Source organism: Patagioenas fasciata, chromosome 1, assembly GCF_037038585.1.
Source record: "Patagioenas fasciata isolate bPatFas1 chromosome 1, bPatFas1.hap1, whole genome shotgun sequence".
In the NCBI taxonomy this organism is placed as follows: domain Eukaryota; kingdom Metazoa; phylum Chordata; class Aves; order Columbiformes; family Columbidae; genus Patagioenas; species Patagioenas fasciata.
Genome location: NC_092520.1, coordinates 146,223,410 through 146,239,124, shown reverse-complemented (window position 1 = coordinate 146,239,124; position 15,715 = coordinate 146,223,410). Strand labels below are relative to the sequence as shown.

The 15,715-nt window shown below is 38.3% G+C and overlaps 1 protein-coding gene across 1 annotated transcript in view; it reads right to left on the bottom strand.

Annotated features, from left to right (window-relative positions):
• VWF (von Willebrand factor) overlaps positions 1-15,715 on the bottom strand; it is a 143,413-nt gene that overhangs the window by 84,390 nt on the left and 43,308 nt on the right. Inside the window, exons 16-19 of the mRNA XM_065843019.2 lie at positions 13,299-13,539; positions 12,370-12,464; positions 10,996-11,156; positions 4,177-4,280 (exon numbers count right to left, since the gene is read on the bottom strand). Coding sequence (XP_065699091.2) covers positions 4,177-4,280; positions 10,996-11,156; positions 12,370-12,464; positions 13,299-13,539 — 601 coding nt within the window. The remainder of the gene's footprint in view (positions 1-4,176; positions 4,281-10,995; positions 11,157-12,369; positions 12,465-13,298; positions 13,540-15,715) is intronic.

The following is a 15,715-nucleotide window of genomic DNA, read 5'->3' as shown; positions in this document are numbered from 1 at the left end:
CAGGGCTGTAATTCAGTCTGCCCAGTGGCTTTTGTTCAGATTATATACTTGAGTATAATGCTACCCTTCTCTAAAGAAGTCTCGCTGTTCTTTAATTACATTCATTCTTCATGACAGTTTATCTGACCTAGCAACTGGAGACATTACCTCACAGTCTGACAAGAACACATGTATGGATAGAAATATTTATCTTTTCTGTACATAGGTACATATACACATACACCCTCTGAGGAATGCCTTATGTTGTGATACTGTCCCCTGAGGTCTCCTGTGGAGATCAAACCAGAATGCCTGCCCTACAGGATAATTCAATTCAGGTGACACACAAATAGGACTCCAAGTGAAATCTCAGTTTATGTGACAGGAGATGCGACAAGACGTGACAAGACTTCTGATCATGAAAGGAGATATTCCAGTGGTTCCCTGCCTTTATAGCTGGCAGGTGATGTTGTCAAGGACATGTCCCAGACTTCCACACAAGCAAAGAACATGCAAGAAAGACAAGAGGACATCCTGACATGCAGAACAAAACAAGATGCCATCTTGTTTTTTCAGGGAGAGGGGAATTCTGAAGAGCAATCAGGCACAGGGTTAAGGTCTTGGTATCATTACAACCACACTGCTGTAGCAGCTGTACTGCACTGTCACTATATGCAAAACCAGTGATGGCATGATGAAAGGGACAGCGAGTTTATTTTTTCTTCACTCCTTGTTTTGCACTCTTTTTGACCTTTCGTTTGTTGTTATCATTGTTTTGGGTTTTGCTTTCTTTAAAAAAACAGAACTAAACAAAAAAACCCAAAACACATGGTGACCATCTTGTGAGCGGATATTCAAAATGCAAAGAAAGCAAATTCTCCTATCTTTGTGTAACTCAATTGATTTCAGTATAATTATACCAGTGTAACAGACAGAAGGAAAAATAGTAGAGTTCCTAGTCTTTATGGTTACATCAAACCAGGCATATTCAACACCAATCATTATTAAATTCATTAGAGTTTCCAAGAACATTTGTATCCTTTCAGTGCTTGATACATAATAATCTAAATCTTACATGGTTCCCTGATAAACAAGCCTGAAGGAGGTAAATACCATTATCCTGATGTTAAAATGAGGGAAAGAGGGAAACTGAGAAATAAGGAGCATCCACTCAGTCCCCCTGCCCTTTTCCAGAGGTATCCTGAAGAACTACAAGCCTTGCTACAGAAGCTGCAGGTATGAAAGGGGATCTTTCCCTTGGCATCCACACGCTTTCTTGATCAGTGAAATAAATTGATTTGCTGACTGCAAGAGACTGAGCAAACAAAATTAAACAAGGAGCAAACAATTAAACAAGCAGAAAATCTGCTCACTCGTTTGTTTTTTATTATTTTTGGAATGTTAGAATAGCATTTAACACCTTATCTAATAATCTAATAATAATAATTTAATAATATAATAAGCGATATCTTCCTTGAGGTTCAAGAAATATTCATCTACTAAATGCTATATGAATGCAGATGGACACCATCACTGCCCCAGGGATTTTCTAATCAAGTTCTGTAAGGGCAGGGAAAGGGGAATTCTATCCTCCCTTTACAGATGTAAAAAAACAGGAATTGGTCCTGAGATCAAATTACTAACCAAAGGAAAACCGGGTACTTAACCGAGTTGTCTAATAATGCTGTAGCCCAGGCATAAGCATTATTTAATCTTGATAACACTTCACAGTATAATAAATATCATGCATCTTCGAAGAATTTCTTTAACATGAAACCTATTGCACTCTATGCTATTAAAACTCTGCTAATAGGTAGAGCAAGACCACAAGTTTGTATATATGCACATGGATAGATTATAGAGTAGGTGGTGTAGCAAAATTCAGATTAGAAAATTTCTGCTGTGTACAGCTTCATAAATGTTATTCCAAAATTTTCACTGAGCTCTACAATGAATTCCCAATACATAGCATAACAAAAGTTTTGCCACTAGCTTAGACTTGGAGACATTCCGTTGTTCATGAATTCAGGTCTCCCATATGTCAAGTTGAATGTAAATGCCAAATCTGACACCTCTGGTTCATATATTGTGTTTGCAGGTGTTCACATCTGGCTAAGAACAAGTGAGAATGAGAACTCCTGCAAAAGCAGTACAAAAAGTAAAAACAAAAGAAAAAGAAGATATGACCTCCAAAATGCAGACTCTCAATTCTTATTAATTCTCAAAGCAATCGTAATTTCCTATATCACTTTCTAAATGACATTTGACTTGATATTTGCTGAGAACTATCATGAAGCTTTTCAAAGTCATAGTTCAAAAAAGCTCCAGTGACATTTTGAGTGGACCTTTTCCAAATTTTACTTTCTCATTCAAGAAAAATACCTAAAATGAGAGGAAGAACTTTTTATCAATGAGAAAAAGCATGATTTCTAACATTTTATTCACTCTGATATTGAAGAAAATTCAGTGTATTAGAGCAAACGTCACTTACAATTGCATTGCCAGAAAGAAAATGGCAGTTGCAAGAATGAAGCAACATAGTTGCAATTATTTTAATATTGAAGATTATGACTTAAAATAAAGAGACTGTGCATGGCTATTGTGAAGAATCCTGACAATTTTGCTAATGATGACTAAGAGTTTTACACCTTTGTGCTATTGTTTCACTAAAATTTTCATTGTGTTTGTTTTTCAGCTGACTCATTTTTACCTATATGAAGCCTAAGCAGGTTATAGCATATATATCTATATAAAAACGCCACCTTCTCCTCCATCTTCTTCCCTTCAAACATACTTTCCCCCAGGTCTAATTACAGTACATGTTTCACAATGTAATATGTAGCTGCAAAGAAAAATAAATAAATAATAATAACAAACAAACAAAAACCACAAAAAAAAACAAACCGAAACAAACAAAAAACATAAAAAAGAAAAAAAAAAAACAAAAAACAAAAAACAAAAAAAAAAAACAAAAAAAAAAAAAAAACAAAAAACAAACAAACAAAAAAAAACCACTACCACCAAAAAAAATACAAAAAAAAAACACCACATAAAACACATAAACCCTTCTATCCATGTCTACTTCATACTAGTTAGGAGCAGTCCCACAAGTTCAAAAATGCAATACTTTGAAATCACTGTTGCTTAAAGATCAATGCACAAAAAATAAATTAAAATAACTCCAACTCCACCCAGTCATACAGAGGATGACAGAAATACTTCCTGGGGTTGCTGCAGAGCTGGGCAGGGGCATTTTAGGTAAAATGTACAAGAGATCCTGAAGTCTAAGTTCAAAGGGAACAGTTTCCACACTGCTGGTGGCTGGATGTCCTACACCTTGGACTCCTAGAGTTCTGCAGGAATGGATCACCACTCCCTCCACAAGCACACATGGAGGGTGAAGCACCTCTCCAGTGCAGCAAGCTGTGCAGGCAGAAGCCAAGAATTGTCCAGCAGGCAAATACCTTATACCTTACCCAAGGCTATGCTGAGGACTTCCTTCCATGGAAGTCTTATAGCCTGGCACTTTTATTCTGAACCTACAAATTGTTTTTCGAGAACCAAACAGGATAGATAGGGACATGCATGAAGGACATGGATCACTTACTCTTTCTTCTGAAGATATAACACCAACTCCCGTTTTCCCCCTCTCTCCTTTTTTAACGATACCAATGGACTGAACACTGATTTGAGATAAGAGGTCAACTCTATTTCTGTATGATTCTTTAACATTTTCCTGAAGAGCTCCTGTCATATTATAGCTGGCATATCATACTCTTTTTGCTTCTGCATGCTTCTGGCTAAAAAGGCCTAATTCAAAGGGCCTCAGACAACAAAAAAGGGAAACATGACATCAGAGCTTAGCAACAAAAAGCAGGCTCCATTCCTCCCACCTTACAGGAACTCCTGTATTGTTATCTTTTGTTGCAAGATCAAGGAGCATATCCACTCACTAGAGGCTACAGAGGACCTGCACAGATACATGGGCTAGCTTTTTATAACGTACCAAATACAGTTTGGCTGATATTGCACTGATCTGATGCGATACACAAAGATGCTGATCTATGTAATATGTGTATAATCGCACTGTAAAACCTGACTTTATATAAAATAAATCCATTAAGTAAAGAGTATTTATTTTTTTTTTCTAGAAACATGTTAAGTACCCTAGAGGAAAATGCAGTTCTAGTGGCTCACCAGGTGTTGCAATCCTTAGTCACTGTCTCTCCTTTGGCATATTCTCTTCCATTGTGAAAACATGGGCATCTCTCAGGAGCAACACACTTGTTTTCATGTCGCACCTAGGTAAAGCACACAGTTTGTCAGGATGCAGGTCTGTTGGTATGTGCCAGTACACTGAAGAGTAAGCACAAGAATATGTGGATAAAGAATAAAGGAAAGGATACAGAAAATGGTTCAAGACTAGCTAAGCTATGAAAGTTATAACATTGCTAATATTTATTCCCATTAACGTAAATAAAGCTATGGGTATATAAAGCATAGTCTTGTTTCAGGAGCTGAACACCAGTTTTGGCTGCTGGGAAAACAAATTATAGAAGAACTTCATTATGAGAAAGTTCAGTTTGATCAAAACCTGAAAGATGATCAGTGAGGAGGAGCTGAGGAGCTGCTGTGCCAGAAGAACTCAAGTACAAATGAAGATTCTCTTGTCACAGATAACACCTGTTCGCCCTTCTCCCCGCTGCTCCTCCCCCCTCCAAAAAAAAAAGCCCATCCTCCTGTCAGCTCACCTCTGAAAATTGCAGTGATCACTAATATTATTGCAAATGCCTACTTATTACCTAGAAACCAGGATAAATATCAGTCCACTTGAGACACTATTCTATTCTCACAGGGCACTGTGGCTGGGAAATAGGTCATTATGTTCTATCTACATTTTTTTCTTTTTCCATTTTATCTTACTGACTTTAGTTTCTCTTTCAATAAAAACAAACCATTTGTCCCATATTAAAAAAAATATAACGTTAGACTATTTAATTTTTTCCATTACTTTCATCTGTTTTGGTTTTGTTTTCTGTGATTATTCTCTTTCCAATTTGAAGACAGCCAGTTTTAAAGAATCAAACAAAACCAAGGCTGGTTATGCTGTTTTTCACTTGGATGTCATTCTGCAAAAGCTAGGGGTAGGTTTGGCTCTTGCTTCATGGAATACCAAAATGGAAAGCCCTTCCCCTCGTTTTCATTCAAAAGTCACAAAATATCACTTTCCCACTTTAAACTGTTTCTGTAAAATCATTATTTTTTTTTTAACTATAAAATACTGGCCAACAAGATCAATGTAGTCAGAATGCCAGGTTAATTAAGTAGAATAGCTCTGTCTTTTCCTATGGGGAGACAGAACTGCCACAGGGAACTACTAATAGAAAGGATTTCAGAGCCTGGAAACCCTTCATTCATATGCAGCTCCACGTGCTCTGTGGCGTATGGAGCTCTATATTATGCCGAATACACTTATGCTGATAGAAGGAAACAAAGAAATGCTTTTCTAGATGATAGAGCTGGGGCTCTGCCTCTGACTTAATCTCCACAAAGAACAAGGGAAAAACAGGCCATAGAAGACCATATGTTTCCAAGGGTGTTTAATTCCTTCTTTCCTGGTGGCATTTAGGATAAAAAGCAATATATGACTTTACCCAATACGGCTGTATTTCTGAATTTTTCCACAGTCCTCAACAACACAGGTCACCGCTAGCCTCTGGATACAACACTTGGGATTAGATATATGGTTAGTAAAAGGAGGATTAGGACCTCTTCTACTTGCACTCCCATACATTGACATAAAGATAGTCATGGCCTATCCCCAATTCTTAAAACTGAATAGACTGGTATTAGTATTTCTGTTACAAACATGGCCACCATGAAGCTACAGTGCAGCAACTGTTAACCCGCTGACAAAGAGGGAAGACTACCTTGTTTGAGCACTGCAGAGTGGGTGGTTGGGATTTAGAAAGCCAAATCTAAATACCCAAAGTGGAATTTGACCAGAAGATTAATTATGTCTGCTGCAAAACTCAATAGTAACGTCATCGTCCACTAACACACAATCTAATGGTCATACTTACACCACATCCAAAAGCTGTTATATCTGTCAGTCCAATGTCATTACAAGTCTACTGAGCACAGTATCATAAGGTACTACTGGGCTAGTGGCATTATTCTCAAACAGATGGATTTTCTATGGAATCTCTCAATCCATCAATAGATAGCATTTGATAGAGGAGATCTAACAGTCCTGAGTGCCTGAGGTGGTGGGAGGCATGAGTGTTGGGCAGGCAACCACACAAAAAGACACAGGATGGTAATGAGAACAGCTGCTGTTCACACCATCTCATACCCACATGATGATGCTGCTGAGGTTATAAATGGTTGACTAGCTGACGAAGTGACACCCTACTTAGGGTTCTGACAGAAACGTCCATGGTTTCCTTGCTCTGTCTTATTACTTGTTAAGCCTTGACAATCTTGCAAAAGGAAGGACAATATTACAGATTTCAGAACCCTTAAAATTCTTCTACATTAATTTTAATCTCTCTTGGTCAACACAATTTTGATGAGTATCTCATCGTCAAGGAAAGCTCAAATTTTCACTCTGTTCCTCTGATACACCTCAGGGTTTCAGCAGAAAGTCAGCCAAAGATATAAAGGAGTAAGAGATTAAGTAAAGGAAGTGGGTCAAATTAGAACAATATAGCTGATATGTTTAAATTAAAACAGCCCGGCACCATTTCTGTGCAGACAAAGTCAAAAACATGTCAGGACAGACCATTCAAAATGCACTGGTTTTACATTTAACTTTTCTTTCTTACGTTAGCTGTATGCTTATGTTTGTTTTATGAAGCGCTGTCCTTGGGCAGATACACATACCAGAAAACTGGCACCTACCTTCTCATGAAGACTCTCTCATGTTGTTACATAGGATAAACCTACACTGAAGAATATACAACAGGGCTAGCAGGAAAATCAAAATAGCACTCTATTAAGTTCCTGATGAAAACGAAAGGAAAAAAAAACCTTTCAAACTTCTCAAATTAAAATATTTTTTATTATTTTTTTCCTACTAATATATCATAGTTTTATTTCAGCAGCTAGAATACGATAAAATGTTTCATTTTATGTCTAAACCTTAATTTTTATTCCATTGTTGGAAATTGAAAAAAACACATTTTATAGTTTTGGAGTGTCTGGAATTTATACTTTCTGATTGTTCTGCTCCTCTTTTTCCCCAGAAAGCTGGTTAACACTCCATTTGTATGTTTATTAATATTTTCCAAGGGGAAAAACCTAAAGTGCCATAAACTAATCTGAGAAAGCATATTTTCCCCACACTTCTGCACATATGTTATGATTTATCTTCTCTGCTTTGCAAAAGGGTGACAAGTATGGAAAATTTCTCACCCTCCAGATGATCAAAGTCATCAAAGTCAAAAAAAAAGAAGAATCACTTTTCATTACATATTGAACATTTTTATTTTCAAGAAATGAAAATAATGTAAAATATTAAGAGGAACTGGAGAACTTATTTTTCAGTTGAAATAAATTAACTTTCATCTGCATTTTCTGATTGGGGAAATAATCAATTAATTGGCAATTTCTCACCCAGCAAACTTTCTGATTCAAATCTGGCCAACTGCAGCATCATGTTCATGAATAATCGTTGATTTTTTAATTTTTTTTTTTTGTATATAAAATTCAAAATTGGCAAGCAATTTGTGCATACAGATTTCAGACTATGCATTGCTCTGTTTAATACTGGCAACTCTGCTAACTGATCTGTAAACATCTCTTCATATATGTAGGGATAACATTGCACTTAATCTTATATTGAGTGTATATGCTTGCAAATTGTACCAGAGAGTTGTTTATGTAAACTACATGTCTTTGTTTGGTTTTTTTCTGATAGTTTGAACCATTTTAGAGAAGCAGGATGATCTTTTATTTTTGCTAATAAGTTATCTATGACCTTTCATAATTTGTATATGTTACTGTACTGCAAAAGTAAATCTTCACTAAAATGGCACAAGTTCTTCTAGAGTGATGATAAGTGCAATTATTTATTCCTATAACCATTCATTAATTTGTTACTTCCCACAGACATTCCTAAAACAGTAGCTCACCTCCATGAGTGCTTGTAAATTAAACAGGATTACAGAACACCAAGGGAGACCAACCAGTAAAAGAAATAGTAATATCTTTTTCCAGTCCTTTGACTGCTCAGCTCTGTTGGTACAAATCTGGAAAACACAGACTTTGTGACTCTGAAGTGCATTCCCTCACTGTGCCCAGAGTCTTTAAGGCAGAAAGGGTTAGGATGGAAAGGAGAAACTCACCACCACCCTGAATCTTTTCATCTTGGGCAAATAATACTGGGGGCACAAAGCCTCATTTCAGAATTCAGAAACAAGGAAAAAGTCTTCCCCAAACCATCCTGGTTAGGTACCTGTTGGAGACCAGGAGGAAACTGCTCTTCGGCAATAAACTGGCAGGTCCCATGGAGCCACACACCAGGAGTCAAACACATGGCCAAGGGCACCCACATAATGAAAGGACCGACCTTGATCCTGACTTTTTTCATGGCCATGGTTACTACAAAGCCACCTGTATACTGGTTACTCTCATCGTGGCTTTGAGAAATGCAAATCTCGCAGTTTTTATTTCTTGCCAGACAGGAAGCAAACGAGAACAAGCGATTATACATGGAGTTTACTGGACTATTGAACCATACCGCCACCTCGTGGACAAAGAGCATATTGTACTAGTTTTAAGAGTTAAAAAAAAAAAGGCAAACAACCAACAACAACTAAAAAAACCCTCGGCCCTATTTTTTTTCCGAACTCCGACAAACTATCTTGTCGAATTCAGTGGCATATTTCACCACTGCAGAGTCAACTGGAGTTTCCAATTTCAGAATGACAGGGACTCTTTCTCTTCGCAAGAATTTTATGAAGCAATTGCTTGAATGACAGTTCAAGCCCACAAAAAAGGAATATGAAATTCTGTACTAAATGTGAAAGTTGATTACAAGGAAGTTGACATTGGGGGTTTGAGGGCTTTTTCCCCTCCCCTTTTTTTTTTTTTCTGATAAGTAGTTATCTTTTTTTTTTTTTCCATTGTTATCTCTACAATGTACTATTACCATACCCTGCACTGAAACTAAATCTCAAGCCTCATCACCAAATCAAAGAGGTCTGATTGTTATGTGCAGAGAAAGACTTATTCTCACTGGAACTCTTGGAATTTTACAAGTACGTAGACTTCCGTAAGTTTACTTAACACACTACTGTTCAGGAATATTCTTCTCTGAAAACTGAAATGTGAAAAGAAACAACACCTGTTTCAAAATTGTTGTGAAAATTTGCTCCATGTTGATATGGATGCCTTCAAATTATATTCCATATTTTTCACTTCAGACCTACAAGATACTTCACAAGCCTGAGATTTTGTCTACGGCTGCCATTTTACTCTGCAGTATCATCTATTTACGTAAATGCGTATTTATCAGCAAAATATGGTAGCAAAATTTAAAAGTACATTAATATTAATGCTAGAAATGACTGTATTATGAGAATTTGTTTGGTTGTTTCTAGGAAGACAATGGAAGGAATTTTGAGGAAGAAAACACCTATATTTGCATGGAAGCAGAAAAAAAAAAACACAACTCTTTACATCTTTATAAAAATACATGTTTCCACATAAAGTTAATTTCTAAATGGAATTTAAACTAGTAGATTAAGTCAATTCATCAGAGCTGAAGCCTAGACAAAAACATACATCTCAACACTAGAAGTAGTAATCCACACCTTCGTTTGCTAACAATGTCCACTGCATATTAACATAAGCCTGAACCTTGAGTAGGTATAAAAGTGTAAAAATACCCCAAAAGTTGTCTTCTGTATTTCTAGAATTCCTGAGTTGCAGCATTTGAAAACCTCTTGCTTTACTATATGCCCCTCTGAGTCAGAAAACTGCACCAGAACACATACCACAAATATCAATAGTAGAGTATTATAGCCCCCAAACAAAATAAAGACACAGCCTTAACTCTCTTTTTCCAGCATCTATCAGGTATTTTCATCTGCATTTCATACACTGAACAGATTTCTTAGTCTCAGCATTTTTCCGGGACAGACAACTCGATAGTACCATTTACTTCATAAAAAGTGTACCATGTGCTCCACCTCTATCCTATTCATGTGATACCTGGGACTGTACCCCCAGCCCCCAGTGAGATCTTGTGCATAACTCTTCACCTGCCTAGAGTGTTGCACAGCCCTGAATGCTGATGCTTTTTTCTATTGCTCTGAGAACAACAGCTGCAATCTGCTCTCTATTCTACTCTATCTGCTTTTTTTCAGGGCTCTGAAGTGATATTGAGTTCACAGTCACTGGCTTAGCAAATAACTATTTGCTCTGTGTAAAAATAACTAAACTAATTATTAAATCTGAGGGTTGCAGGGGAACATAACCCTGGACTCCAGACCACATTTTACTAGTGAAAAAAGCATGCTCAGCACACCAGCTGCAATTCCAGGACACCCTCTGGCATCATCTTAGCAATTTTCATGTCCCACGTTCCTTCTCATGGTGAACCCCCAGTTTGCTACAACACACAGGAAGGCAGCAGCAGAGATGAAGACTTGACAAGGAGGCAATTAGTATCAGCAGGAAGCTTTGGCTGGATGTGGGGTGGGTATTTAAGGTATGGGTGCCTAAGTACTTCTGTCTCACTGACTCGGGAAGCCCAGCAACACTGAGAGGAGTTTGAGAGGAGAGTTTAAGGAAGACATAAATTGATCTTTAAAAGTACGGTTTGGCTTTTTGATTATCAGTTATTATTACAAGCTAAAATTCATCTTCTATGCAGATATGCTAACATACATATTTTAAAACAGCCACAGTTTGGCAGAGCCAGTACTTCACAGCCACATATTGCCAAGGGGAAAGAAGCCTGCTAGCAGGAAAAAATGAGGGCAAGAAAACAAAAAGGAGCCTGCTTACCATCCCTTTTGGACAGAGGCATCCAGATATACAGCCATGGCTGATGCAGTCCAAGTCATAGTTCTGGCAAGTCTTGGCACACTCCAATCCTTCAGCTCTTGGGTTGTTTGCAGGACAAACAAATCTTTCCATGGGGGATCTGCATGTCAAGCTCCTTTTTACTTTAAAAAATAAATTTACAAAAACTTGAATTAGAACTCAAGTTTTGTTAGCACAGTATTTTTCTAAAGGATGGATCAACATTGTTATTAGAAAACTAGGATATATAATGGAGCAACACCACTATGCATGCCATTGTAAAGGTAAAAGTCTCCACATCCCAATGAAGTGACCTCAGTTAGACAATTATAAAAGCATGTATTCTAATAAAGAAGCAAAAGAAGTTGCACAATTCAATTCCAGATTGCACTAAGGCAGTGCGCCTGTAGGCAGTCTACACTACCAATGTCAGCATAAAATCCATGTTCTGAGAAGGAACAGCATCACGTATTATTGTATTTAGACTCACTTGCAACATGGAGCATAGTATGACTGTTAATAACAATGCTCTTAGCTTAAATACAGAGTTTTCAAACTCTTGGAGAACTCAGGTTCTAAAAGAAGAACAGAATTTCCCAAGAAACTCCACGTTATTATTTCAAGTAATGCTAGAAATATGCCTCTCTGTTATAGTAGGAGTTTGGTGAGATATACACCTAGAAGGTTTAACTTGAAGGACCCATGGGGGCCAACTGGTGACACTGTTGCTGATGTCCTACCAAGACCTCTCCCCTATCATAATCCCATAAACTACATCCACATATAAGTGGTAAACTCAAAAAAAACCCCCCAACACTAATGGCCTGTTCTCCAAAGCAATGCCCAGCTCTGCAAGACAGTTGTCAGTCTCCTGGAGGTTTTATGGTGAGATGCCTGGCAGCTGGAGGTAACACTCAGTGCCTGGCAGCCCTCTAACCTTGAAGCCACAGAAAGCTTTGTCTGTGCCAGAAAGAAGAACTTGCAACCTGCAAGTCGGAAGCAGAATGTATAAAACTGGCTAGTCACTGATGTTGTGTGATCCTCAAATAGCAACTAAAGGCCATCAGATCACCACCAAAGGATGCCTTAACCTCTTCAACTAAAGACAAATCGCCATGGGTAACTATAATTTTGAGAGGTGGGACACAATGAGCCCTGTATCCTCCCATGCAAATATTTTGCTTCTATCCTGTAAAAAAACAAACAAAAAAAAAGTTAGAAAAATATGTGCAACTTCACCAGCCACCGCAACATCTGGTACTTCTTTCCTCCTCTAGATTACTAAGAGACTGAAGAGAAAAAAAAAAAATTAAAAATAAAGAAAAGAAAAATATTAATTTTTTAAAGCATACTAACTTCTGGCAGATGGCCTCTCATCAGTGAAAACATCTGGCAGGAAGGCACCAGGAATTCTGTTTGTACTGCAGTGCATGAAACCATTTTCACAATAGCTAAGAAAAACAAATAGAGTTTACAGTTAACAAAGTGACATTTAGCTTTCACTCATGCAGTTGTTTGCAGACAGGCCCACAGGGAACTTGTCAGGGTGTCAAAATTACACCTCTCTTTGGGGCTGATCTGTTGCTCTCTAATCAATGTGCTTATCAAGCTAAAAGACAAATCTTCCTTAAGATAGTTGCAGTGATATACTAGCATGGTAAACCACCTGCACACTAGCACTGTCCCACTGAATCCAATGCATCTGCACAGGAATAAAGACGGGCAAGATAACAGCCAAGTCTGCTGTGGAGAGAGGTAAGGGGCCACTTAGTGCCTGTAACTTATGCCTTTGTGGTAGAGCAGAACAGGAGAAGACACTGTTCCCAAAACTGGGCTTGCCAGAAGCTGCCCAGCAATTACGTTTGTACTCTCCGTGTACTGCTACTCAATTTAACAATTAGAAATGCTTCTTAATATTTGTATCTTTGATAGAGGTAATTAGGTTTTAATATTTAAGAAATGTAATGGAGGACATTAGAGTGACATTTTAAAAGCTTTTGAAGTATCTATTGTCAGTAATCAAACTCCATTTCAAACTGTCAGGAACTGTTCACGGAACAGGGCTTAGTCCTTTTTTCTGACTAAGATGGCATTTGAAATTATATAGATAGAGATGCAACAGCAAAATCTCACCACTTGGTTTGTTGGAGACAAAATCTTACCCTCTTTTAAATTAGTTTTAGTGGAGTTAAAAGAACTGAGGAACTGAACTAGTTCACCACTCGGGCTATCCAAAAATTTCTGAGTCACAGCATGTAGGGATGAGTTATGAACACTGTGCTTACCACATGGTGTAATGATCTGAAAAGACGTCCTCTGGCTGGAAAATCTCACCATCATAGTAGCAAGAGCAGTGGGACTTTGGCACACACTCTTCACGCTCGTCCAGGTAGTGCCCGGGGGGACAGTAGCATCCTTCCACACAGAGTTCCTCACAGTCCTCATCAGGGTAGGACAAAGATCTGCAGGTCTGGTTGCAGGGCATCCCACACTGCTGGTACACTTGGCCTTCAGGACAGGTCATTGCTGTTGAATAATGTGCACATCAGGGAGACTGACATTTTATCCAAAGCCAATTAAAAGCAAAACTGCCTAAACCAGGTTGGGAAACTGGGAATTAAAATGTTTTTACACAATTTACTCATTGATAGAGGCCTGTATTACACTGTTTCTCCTTTACTCCGTAGCACCAGGGAAGCCTAGGGCACTGCTTATATATACACAAGCGAAACCTTACTACGTGCAGTTTCAAATAAATGCTGGGATTATATTGCAACACCTGCAATGGAAATTCAAACAGGAAATTTCATCCAGAACTAAAAACACTGTCCAACCCCTGTTATTCCTTGGATCTACAAATTAGGAGCGTTACAATTGTCATGTACACATTCACACTTTCTTTACAATATGGTTAGACACAATTTGGTCAAAATAAGCAGAAATGTAAGTTTCTACCTTGATAAGTAGGTGATGCAACAATTTAAAGCCTCACATCCCAGAAGCTCTCAGTAACTTATGTGGAAACACATGCAAATAAGTCATTAGTGCTAACGATTTTTTAAGATGAATTCATTTTTATGGAGACCTAACTGTGGCCTTTTGACCCATTTGGCTTCTTTTTTTATAAAGCTTCCCTGTTCTACAGCTCTGATTTTGAGGCAAGCTCCTCGGTATTCATCGGCATCGGCACTAGGTGGCAGCTATGACAACACATTTCAGAAGACGAGAAAATAAGAACTAGCAAGGGCTTTAAACAGGCCACCTGACAACTAGGATTTACAAAATCTGTTGGTTGTAGCAACTTCCCAAAGCAAATGGCCAGAGTTATAAGGTGATGAGATAGGATGTTCAGTGAAGGAAGCAGCTGCAAATAAAGTTGGCATATTCATACTGTGCTACAACCAAAATCAAGAGGTTAGAGAGAAGTCTTCCTCTTATCATCCCTGCAGTGATCCCATAATCCATATCCACTCCTCTGTGAGCACACACCCCTGAGAACTGTAATAGAAATCGCAGTAAAAGAAAATCTATAGTAAGGTTACAGCCCTACAGCCTCACACAGCTGTTAGCAGAGTTGAACTAACACTGAGGCTAACAAAGCAAGGCCTGCATTAGACAACCAATGTTTAATGCTTACCATCACAAAATTATTCTGAAATGAAGAATTACTTCTACTTACTGAAGGGGGACAAGGCTGCACCAGCATCTCCCCAGTTTCTGTTGAGGCACCCGAAGTCCTATACGTGGGAACATAAGCCCCTAACTTGAGGATCCAGCCCAGAAGCATCTAAGGTGACATGAAGCCTTCTTTTGACCAAAGAACTCCCAAGTTTGGGACTTTTGTTTGAGCTGCTTAATATACCTTTCACAACACAGGCCAAGAAATTTATGTGTACTCGTCAACACAGTAGGTAGAGTAAATGCCTCCTAATTCAGAAATAAATAGATTATATATTCACTCACAATTGTAGGAGCCTTTGGTAGCTATTCACAGAACAGTTCTTCTGATTTACATAAACACAATCTTTACAGTAAATCAAATACTGAACCAACACAGCCCATGGTGGCAAACCATTTAAAAGCAACTTTCATCACCGAAGGCTCGTGCAAGCAGGATAACCATGAAGCCTCTGCCAAAACTATGATTTGCTACTCTGGAACGTCTCAAAGTAAGTAGCTGGTTTGACAGCTTCCAGGTGAGCACACCAGTTCACTAGAGTTTAAAGATTCAGAAAGGACAGCATAACAGCCCAACAAGCTACCCTCCTTTCTAGTCAATGGTAACAGTCCTTGCCCATGGGGACAAGCTTGCAGTGGGTCCTTTTTTTTAGACAAAGCTTTGTAACTCATCTTACCTGCCCATGTACTTCTTAAGATTTTAGAAACGTCCCACATTTTTCCAGTTACACTGCCCAATGCCATGTTCACAGTCCCAATCCTCTGCTCCATCACCTCTCATCAACATCTGTTTTTAACAGCAAAAAGGCAAGACAACTGACCTGGGAGGTAACTGTTGTCTGTACACTTTGTAATACACTGTCACTCAAATAAATCTTTCTTGTTATTGACAGGAAAATGAGAGGAAAAGGCAAAGTGCATCTAGTCTCTACAGATGCCTGCTATAAAACTGAAATGGCTCAATGCTGTGCTTCAAAGTTCAGCCTGTCTCAGGGATAAGATGGGAAATAGTGGGAAAGCATTG